This window comes from Cynoglossus semilaevis, chromosome 3 (assembly GCF_000523025.1).
Source record: "Cynoglossus semilaevis isolate Cse_v1.0 chromosome 3, Cse_v1.0, whole genome shotgun sequence".
NCBI classification, from domain to species: domain Eukaryota; kingdom Metazoa; phylum Chordata; class Actinopteri; order Pleuronectiformes; family Cynoglossidae; genus Cynoglossus; species Cynoglossus semilaevis.
This window is the reverse complement of record NC_024309.1, coordinates 2,635,595-2,645,582: the sequence shown is the minus strand read 5'-3', so window position 1 is coordinate 2,645,582 and position 9,988 is coordinate 2,635,595. Positions and strand designations below refer to the sequence as shown.

Sequence of the window (9,988 nt, the reverse complement as noted above, 5' to 3'; positions counted from 1 at the left end):
TACAACTAAATTATTTGTTTTTCTTTGCACATTTTTGTCTATGGATCCGGCACCAGCATAGAGAGTAAACAGCCATTCAGCTGTCGGGCATGTTAAACATTATTGTCCGTGTCATTACAACTACAATCATCCACTCACTGCGCTCATCATCATCATTATTATTATCATTACGGTCATCATCATTGTAATCATTATCAGCTGCATTACTGCCATAATGAAAACCGTAATCATCATCAACAGCTGCATATTTATGGCTGTGTCAAAGGCCTGACGTGAACACAGCAGCTGCCCATTAATACTACCGTCTGCTTCCATCACCCTTTCAACGAAGCACACAGCACAGTGTCTTTAATTCCCGCACGAGGCAGTGCAACGATACGGCAAGCTGAATTTGAACAAATGCACATTCCCGTGCTGAGGTGACATCAGTGTATCACCAAGGAACACACTGACTCTCCAATAAAACGCCTTTATGACACATACCTGCAGTTACGACCTAAAGAGTTTCATTACTGCTCTGATATCACACCTTTACGGCCTTGACCTACCCCTTCTCTTTCCTTCACCACTGCACATTCCCACTTGCACACTCCAGCAGTTACATTTCAATTTTTTTACAGTCACTGTTAACAAACAAATGGAGGAAAACACCATTACTGGGCAGCATTAAGTATAATGCAGTAAGGGTTCCTGTCAATGAATTTGGGTGTACAGTAACTCATTAGCACGGTACGTGCAGGACAACCGCACCTGATAGTTTCCTTTTCCTGTAAGAAACAACTGTTACTGTGGTGAACGCTTGATCTCATTAATAACACCTTTTTCTAAAGTAGATGTCAAACTGTACCTAGCCCACTTTCATTTATTTTTGTGTTGTTTAGTAATGGTATTTAGTAACAATTAAACAAACACTTTTTTAAAAAAGTTAGCAATGATGGCAACAAAAATGACAACATTGGCCTTATTTGGAAAAACAATACGAAAACAACACAGTATATGGATAGAGAAATCCACACCTGACTTAAAGTGTGTTTGTGTGTGTGTGTGTGTGTGTGATAGTGAGAGAGAGAGATATACTCACACTTACCTCCTCCCCCACAGAGCACCTCTGCATTCTCAAAGCCCAGTGTGCTGTATGAGGGGTCGAGGCCATCACAGTAGTTGGCTACTTCCATATCTAACAGAGATTTACTCTGAGGTGCCGGAGGATACTTCATCCCTGTCTTAAAACCGCTCCCTTACACACTCCCCCTTTTTTCCTCTTCTTCCACTCTTCCCAGTTTTCTCGCTGTCCCTGCTCCTGTTTAATTCTGACAGACATAACAAGGCAGTTCTCTGGAATAAAGGATCTATAATCCCAGCTGATTGGGGCAGGTGGGGGAAGAGGGGAGGAGCTGTGGCTGGAGACTTCTTGCTTTATGACACTGTTACTTATCTGTTCTTCTCCTTCACACTTATCACCGGGATAAAGATACAGAGTTAGTCCCCCCCCACACACACACATACACACACACACACACACTCCCCCCTTTGCTCTGTGTCGGTATTAAGGTCTTTTTCACACGATTTTGAGGGACAGGGTGTGTTTGAGGTGCATACCTGCATGTATGGCAGTGATGGGTAGGTGGGTGGTTATTGACAATGGTGTGTGTGTGTACGAGTGATCTTGTTTGTGTGTGTGTGCATGCAAACGTGTGTGTCCTTTCCAGTCCTCCTAATCTAATCAATAGTGAAGTAATAGCAGCACCACCTCAGCAGATTTAATCTATAAAGACATAGAGTGAAGTGCAAAACACTGATAAGTCCCATCAACCTCTACGCAAACACACTGCACGGGATCAAATCCCAGCATTTGTTCATTAAAAAAAAAAAAAAAAAAGGAATTTTACAGTGTTTTGCATTAGCTCACCTTACACTGTAAAACAAACACCTCCTGCAACATTAACACTTAGTGAAACCTGCCATGTAATCTTTTAGTTAGTTCATATTTAGATTCCCATTGGATGTTCACTATTAGATAGATTTTATTTAGCTCAGCTACAGTGTTAGCTAATGATGTTCACTGTCATTCGCAGCATCTCTCTGCCTTAATGTTCAGAATACTCCATTTTTGACCGGGGTGGTAAAACCTCAGCCCTACTTTTGACTCTTTCAGGGCATTTCCTGGAAATTATGAATGTGAGAATCAGACAAAGCCAACAGTTTGGAATCAAAAGTAGAAGTTAAACAGTTGTCAGGGAGCTGCCTCCACCTCTCAGGGTACAGACTGTTGTAAACACTTGAGAATTTGCTATCATAAAGCCATTTAATGTCCCAACCCAGCCATTCTTCACCAAGAGTTTCACTGCACTAAATCTGACTGTGTGGCATAAAGGTGATTCATGCGGGCATTGTTAGAAGAGGCTGTAAACGATAAGAGGGATTATTATAGGAGATTCCATGCCCTGCATTTGTAATGAGGCAAAGCAACTGTGGCCACAGTGGTACGGCCAGAGGGGAAGCATTCTCAGTGCAAAAACACAACAAGGAGATCTTGCTTGAAGTTAAATGATCTAATATTGATAATATTAGGGAGCCTAGAGACATGCAGGATGGGGTGGTTGGGGTGATAGATTTACAATTTAACTATGAAATCTGATCTATGATTTACTTCTTTCACTTTTGTTCCATGCAAAACAAAAAGACAAAATCTAGATTTACTCTTTTTCATACGAAACTGAATATTAGACGTGTTTCTGAGGCATCTCCAACAGCTTCGACAAGTTTTGTCTTTGTGAAGCGTCTGCAGTAGCTGTGTTTCAATTTATTTTTCACCTTCAAAAATGAAACTCAAAACAAAGATCAACTTTTTAACCAAACTTGAACAGAACCTGTTGGTATTTCTGATGCTTTGGGATGTGTTTTGATTTTCTTTCTGGGAAAGAAGGCATTGGCCAATGAACGTACAGCTTAGAAATGTTCAGACCTAAATGAAAGTTATGTAGAGAAATAGCTTTGTTATTTTTGTATGTAAAGTTTTTTGACAAATTCTCATAGAACGTTTTGCTGACCCTGGTAACCGATGTTGAGATTCTGCTGTAATTGACATATTTTCTTAGATGGTGTCACTCTGCTTTTTTATTCTTTTTAAAGATAAAACAATGAGAATTTTAAGGTTGTACTGTTCAGAGTAAACACAAAGCATTTACTGTAACTCTCCTGTTCCTGTTCTTGCCCTGGACTTCTGTTTGTATTTCCTTTTCCACTCCTCTTTTCTGGCACTCTAGTAAAAAGAGGCACTTGGGAACTTTTGATTTTTTTCCCTGTTCATTCTGCTCATTACTGCAACATATAAAATCCACCTGTCAACTTAGAAATGTACAGACACTCATTTTAAAATGTTGTACGTTACTACACCTTCAAAAAAAAGGTTACATAAAAACATCCAAGGTATGAGCAGGACATAACCTTGTGCCCGCCTAGCAACCAAAAGCTCTTTACAGCCATAAAACGCAGCACAGAGAGGCTATCACTGTGTGAACTGGCCATAATCCTGTCGCCTCTATTTAGATTAGCGCTTGTAATGGCTGCAGATGAGGAGCAGCCTCCCAACAGACTATAGTAACCTGCAGTTATAGAAGAATATTGTTTGCTACAAAGATTTAACCACAGCTGGCTACAGTGGCAAAATCTAGGTCACCGCCTGTTAGAGATGGGTACATTCAATTGTATTTTTAACCAGGAAGAAGGAAGAGAAAAAATTGTTAGAGATTTAGAAATTTAGAGATAAGGCTGTATTAAAATGTCATTGATGATTTCTCCTGATTCAGTCAGCATTGCTATTGAATATTATTTGGAGTGACAAAACTGTCAGAAGTTTAACGTTGGTTTTATGATATTGANATATATATATATATATATATTCTGATTTTATATTATTCAGTACAGTACAGTATATATAGTGTAGTATACATTTGGCTGAGTAGTAATTAAATGTTGATCCAGGAGTCACATTTGAAAAGTAAAAATAATAGTTGTCCTTAATGAGGATTACTTCTGTACCATCCAGTATCCAGAATAAACCCAAAACCTTTACTAAAAGTCTGGGAAAACATTCACTAATGCACTCTCCACACTGTGTGGCAGTATTGTGCAGTAGCTTTACTTCTGCCAATCTTCCTGTTTAGCATGATTATGTCCTTATTACCCATTATGACTATTCTTGTGAGACGATGTGTGGCTTATCAGGTGAACTTTACAGCAGAAAGAAAACCACAAAGCAAGCCTTATCTGTTTTTACAAAACACTGTCTGGCACAGAGAGCACTCTCCAATCTTACACACACAGTCTCTGCTTTCTCCGTGTATGTGTGTGTAAGCACTAGATCTGAAGGTTAAAGCAGATCTGTATGCCAGATGTGCAGAACAAACCAAACAATGTACAGAAAGTGTTGACAACTTTGCTTGAGAAACTGTTAGACTCGAGTGAACACATAGCTGAGGTACAGAGGCAGCAGACATGCTATTGCAGAGTACAGGAAACAGTTGGACTCACCTGTGTTCTTGTGTCCGTTCAGAAGGCGCATTTATCCAGCAGCTCGGCTCTACTGTACTCACTGTGGCGAGTAGCACGTCAACGCAACATGAATGGAACTGACACGGAGGACGCACAAATGATATAAAGGTGTGGGACAATGTTAAAGGGGAAGGTTGGACAGCTAAGCGGCCTCTAATTCATGGAGCTACACATTGGATGGTGACACCATAGACCAGTCATTAGATCGATTTACTAAACAAACGCAAACTAGGGTGTGGATGTTAAACAGTAACCCAGCGCCATAAAACCAAAAGGAAAAGGACCACCAGTTTGTGTGTGTGTGTGTGTGTGAGAGAGAGTATGTATGTGTGTGAGAGAGCTTCTAACAACACCTCTGAGGGCAAAAAGTAAAACATGCAAATCATTCAGGGTAATGTTTCACAAAATAGAGTAATGATTCTGGACGTTCCTTTCATGCACCTGAGCTCTGGCCATACAGTAATGGGTTAATAATGGTTGACAGTCGGTGCAGTCAAACGTCTGGATGTGTAAACATCGTCTTCCCCTTGTTAATCTCAACATTACCTTATGCATTGAAAATAAACAACATGCAATCTGTCACAGTTACAAGAACCTGTTACTTTTTTTTTTAAACTTTTTGAGCAACATGGTGTTGCTTTTGTAATCTTATTGCAACAGTGTTGAGTTCAGTGGAACATTCTCAACAATTTCAGGATGATATGAAACAATCCTTTGCACCACTGTGGTCAACTAATTAAGGAAGTGGTTCCCAAAGTATGGTATAAGGCCCAAAGTATGGTATGAACTACAGGGCAGTGATTCTCAAACTGTGATTTGAAACCAAGCACAAACCAGTGGTACGCAAATGCTCTCTAGTGGTACATGGGGGAAATTCATATTTTCGCTTTTTCAACTGGATAAATGTGAAACGTAGCAAGCACAATTAATACAACATTTAAACATAAACATCTTTCTAAACATTAATAAACATCTCTCCTGTGTGGTGGAGGCTAATAGGGAAGGCCTACGCTGCTATTTTCTAATGTTGGTCATCATGGTGGTACTCAGAGAGATCAGTGTTTTCTCAGGTGGTACAGAGTAGCAGAAGTTTGAGAACCACTGCCCTAAAGAGCATCTAGTTTTTTTTGGGTGGAGTCTGCAGTATGAAAAATACATTTTAAAATATTCAAAACGAGAATAGTTGCTTTGTATGAGTTTTGGTGTTTTAGTAGTAAATGTGCAGGTTTCGAAGCAAGAGCTGTGAATGTGAGGAAGTGGGGAGGCTCACCGATGGTCATGTTTATAGAAAGTCGGCGTCACAGAAAACGTTTGGGAAGAACTAAAGTAGTGCATTCAGATGTGCATAAAGCAACCCCTGCAGGGAGGGAGGAGAAACTATAGTACATCTTGTATCTTAAATACCAAATGGTTATTTATCTCTGATTTCTGGTGGTGGAGATACTCTGTTGGGTATTGTTAGCTTTAGTTGTTATAGTGTTCGTTAAATATTGAGTTAAAGAGATGCCAACACTGGATGTAGTTGTTAGGACATACTGTACTTACAGAGAGTCAAACAAACAGGCTTTTGACAACATATTTCGCATACAACAAAAAGCAGGACACATTTTAATGAAGATACAATACATGATTTACTAAATGATGTGTTCCTTATCCCTTTACAATCAAATGGCCTTTCAGTAGAAGCATGTGTAGCAGGTTCTTTTCCCTAACAATGTAAGCATATCCAGGCAATTTAATGTGGTCACACTCAAAAACACCTCATTAATTTGTTGCAGCTCGATGTTTTCTAAATAGTAGAGCCTAAATACATGGTAGGGGACAAAGCACAAAAACATGATAAGAGCGAAGCACAGGCTCTTCACCTGAGTTCCAAAGTCCTGCTGAGAAGAACATCCTTGACGACGCCTCCCGTGTAAGACCCACACCACATGGGCTTGCAGCGCCATCAGCACAGTGGCCACCAGTATGATAAGTGAGCTAACGATGTAATTGAACACTTTGGCATCAAGATCCTGGATGTTTTTCCCAAAGTTGAAGCAAACTGCGCCATTGTCATGGGGGGAATCTTTCTTTTTGCCATAGCAATAATGGATAGTTAACGGAACCACGATGAGTCCCACAATCCACACCATGAAGCTGAAGAGGAATGCCTTAATTTTGTTAAAAGAGGCCAGCTGATTGGACTTTAGGTAAAAATTCATTAGCCGCATGATGAGGATGACCACACAGAACATGAAAGACATGTACATGTGGGTGTGGATCATAGAACTGACCACTTTACACAAGCCAGCCCCCAGTGTCCACTTATCAGTTGCATAATAGTAAATCCTGAAGGGCACAGTGACCAGGAAAATAAAATGAGCAAAGATGAGATTGAGTACAGCAATGGAGGTTATGGATGTGGAGCTGGACTTCAGGATGTGCATTGTTAGGCTCAGGCAGACAGTTCCACAGACCAGAACTATACAGTAGATGGATAAAAGGATGGTGCGGTATCCAAAAGCATGAAGGCTGTGTGGATTGGTTGTGTTCTCCATGGCTGTTCGTGTTTCTGTGTTATTCATCCTAAAAACACAGAGGAAGAGTGATATTCTACAGGTACTTAAATAGGACAGATATCAGATCCATGTATTAGTATGTTTGTGTAAATGTACACATTTCTCTGTAATATATATATATATATATATGTACCATGATGTACCATCACTAAAACAGCAATGCAAGTAAAAAGTTTTGTTTTTTTTAATTTTTAACTACGATTTTTAAAACATTCCTTCTTACCTAGCTTTTGGTCAAAGACAAATCTGCTGCTTAATCGGCGTCCTTGAGTGTTAATCCAGAGTTGTGTTTGTTTGTTTTCTTCAAATTGACTCCATTTGGTCCTTTAATGCTTAATTTATTCTAAAGCCTAGAACTGCTCCAAAACAAAGTTTCTATGCGTGTGTGTGAGTGAATGTGTCTGTTTCTGCTAGGTCTCTGTGATGTCTGTATCTGTGAAAATAAGTAAATGCTGGCCAACTAACCACTGTTATTGTGTTTCCGTGTGTGTGTGAGAGAGAGAGAGAGAGAGAGACACAGAGAAAGAGACAGAAAGAGAGAGAGAGGAGAGAATGCATGTCACACAAAAGCCACAACCTCAGGGACTTCCTCTTTTAGGTTATCTCCTCAGTTATTTTAATACTCAGATACTTTCAGGTCTAAAATACATTAAATTTTAAACACTGTTATCTAAAAGTTTATTTATTTGTTTGAGTAATATAGTCCAGAGGGCACTGGTCTGCATTTGTAGTATGTGAAACGGGATGTGGTGATGACACAGCTAACACTTTTTCCACTCCTGAAAACCAAACAGGAATAAGCGTCTTGTAGTAACTCTTTGAAAAAATAAATAAATAAATATATATATATATATATATATAGTGATATTCACAATCAGTTATTGGCCAGGTGAATGTATTTATAATTATATTATATAATATTATATAATTAAATATATAATTTTATCAGATAACTATATTATCTAAGTAGTAACTATGGTTCCTAAGACAAGACCAGTGGTTTCAAGAAATAAACAAGAAATAAGCCCCTACCTGGACAGTAAGCAAACAGGGGCTTGTAATATACATATATATATAGTAAGACTTAAATGAGAGATGTAGAAACTCCAGAACTAAAGTTATCTTATTGTTCACTGATTACAACTTTATTAACATTTCTTATTCCACTTCCAATGAGACAAACAGTCTTTAAAAAATAAATTTAAATTGGATTCCTGTATAAAACAAATGTCATGAAGCTTTACAGGAAACTAGTAGGTTTGGCAAACCATCACCTCTGGCAAAGACTTAATTCAAAACCAAATATTACAGTGGGTTTAGTCAGTTCATCAATGATTAATGCAACAACAATGTGGCCTGGCTGGTGTAAAAAAAAAAGAAAAGAGCAAGGAACACTGTGAAAATATATTTCATCATTCTGGGGAAGTTATTACTTTCTAAGAGAGAAACCAAACAACTCTTCTGTTGTAAACTGCCATTTTATTTTGTCGTGCAGTCAAGACGTAAATGCTGAAAATGACTTGCGCCATCAGGTATACTGAAACTAACTTACATAACTTCCCTTATTATGTGGTAACAAAATTTAAGAAAAAACAACCTCCACCTTTGACCAATTCAATAATGTGACATCTACTCAAAGTGGCATTTGTTATTTAGGTAAAATGCAGCTTGTTTCGTCGCCACAGTGTTAGTCGTTTTGAGGTAAGAATGTGTGTCACGATACTGAGCAGCATCAGGAAGATGGTCATTGACATCACGATCACATAATGGCTGATGCTAGGACAGAGCAAACAAAAAGAAAAGAAGTATAAGTGCATCACACATGCCTTTAACGTCAAGGAAAGTGGAGAAGGACATAATGTGTCTGTGAGCCAAGTTATTAATTTGGACTTTTTTCAGGTTGACCTACCTTGTGCCAATGTCCAACCAGCTGCCATAGTCCTGAACCAGGAAGAAAAAGTGCTGAGGGAAGGAAGTGTGAGTTAAAAAATAAAGTTATTCACCTAAGTGTTTAAGAAACTATCACAATAGATCTAAAATGAAATGGCCATTGTTTCAAAGAGGAGTATTTGCATTAAGTATCTGGCCTCATACCAGTATTCACTGAAATAGTCATACTGGTAAACATGCCAATCCAGCACACTAATACTTTTGATTTCCTCCTTCAGTTCAGTGACTCTACAATCATGGGTAATTTATTAAATTATGTCAACAGTGTCAGCAGTTAGGAGGAAATTTTAACATCACAAGCAAAGACAGGAGAAAAGATCAGTGTAAGAAGCGGTGGATAGATTTATACGTTTATACGTCACCAAGTAATTTTTTTTGTTTTTTTTTTTAAATTCAACCAACATTGTGTTTTTTTAATTTACCCATATAAGAAATAGTGTTAGACAGTCCACTGGAAATGAGGAAACTTAAAAAAGTTTGTCCCCTAGCTGTGTTAACTATGCAAATTTTATTTCTCTAATTTACTCAAAATATGTTTTACATGTTGTGCCACAATGCTTTCAGTTTGTGGCATATTTATTTAGCTTAGTATTGGCAAAAAACACAAAGGATGGTATTGGAATCTGTAGTTTTTTAAAGGGTAAGGCCTCACCAGAGCCATTAAGTCTGAGATGACCAGGACGATGAGGAATAGACTGAAACACAAGTAAAAGACAGAAAGCAAGTAAGACACGTTGAATCCATTTAAAAATAGGCAAAAAGGCAAGTGTCTGCAGTGAGAGGGTTACCTTCTGGAAGAAAGCTGCGTTACAACTTGAATGGTCTCAAAGGTGCACATCACTATTATGAACGGAATGATAACCTGCAAGAACAATTTAAACTGTAAATTGTACAGTAGGCTCTGGAGGTATTAGGTTTATTGA

The 9,988-nt window shown here is 38.5% G+C and overlaps 3 protein-coding genes across 6 annotated transcripts in view; all 3 read right to left on the bottom strand.

Moving 5' to 3' along the window:
* hnf4g (hepatocyte nuclear factor 4, gamma) overlaps nt 1–3,856 on the bottom strand; it is a 9,641-nt gene extending 5,785 nt beyond the window's left edge. Inside the window, exon 1 of one of the 2 annotated variants that reach the window (XM_025054618.1) lies at nt 1,084–3,856. In XM_025054618.1, coding sequence (XP_024910386.1) covers nt 1,084–1,217 — 134 coding nt within the window. In that variant the 5' untranslated portion in view covers nt 1,218–3,856. The remainder of the gene's footprint in view (nt 1–1,083) is intronic. The other variant, XM_025054619.1, reaches the window with a different exon arrangement.
* Nucleotides 3,857–6,073: 2,217 nt separating this feature from the next.
* Nucleotides 6,074–7,609, bottom strand: gpr141 (G protein-coupled receptor 141). The gene is made up of 2 exons (XM_008307460.3): nt 7,339–7,609; nt 6,074–7,122 (listed from the first exon to the last, which is right to left on the bottom strand). The coding sequence occupies exon 2, from the start codon at nt 7,119–7,121 to the stop codon at nt 6,231–6,233; it is 891 nt and encodes a 296-aa protein (XP_008305682.1). The 5' UTR covers nt 7,122; nt 7,339–7,609; the 3' UTR covers nt 6,074–6,230.
* A 629-nt stretch (nt 7,610–8,238) lies between these two features.
* The window catches only part of pign (phosphatidylinositol glycan anchor biosynthesis, class N), an 8,851-nt gene continuing 7,101 nt past the window's right edge, over nt 8,239–9,988 (bottom strand). For all 3 annotated transcript variants that reach the window (XM_017031649.2, XM_017031650.2, XM_008307454.3), the window contains 4 exons: nt 9,854–9,927; nt 9,718–9,760; nt 9,025–9,077; nt 8,239–8,891 (listed from right to left, as the gene is read on the bottom strand). In XM_017031649.2, the coding sequence (XP_016887138.1) occupies nt 8,768–8,891; nt 9,025–9,077; nt 9,718–9,760; nt 9,854–9,927 (294 nt within the window). In that variant the 3' untranslated portion in view covers nt 8,239–8,767. The remainder of the gene's footprint in view (nt 8,892–9,024; nt 9,078–9,717; nt 9,761–9,853; nt 9,928–9,988) is intronic.

Bases quoted from the DNA above. Each gene is read 5' to 3' on its own strand.
- gpr141 (XM_008307460.3), bottom strand. From the start codon at position 7,121: ATGAATAACACAGAAACACGAACAGCCATGGAGAACACAACCAATCCA.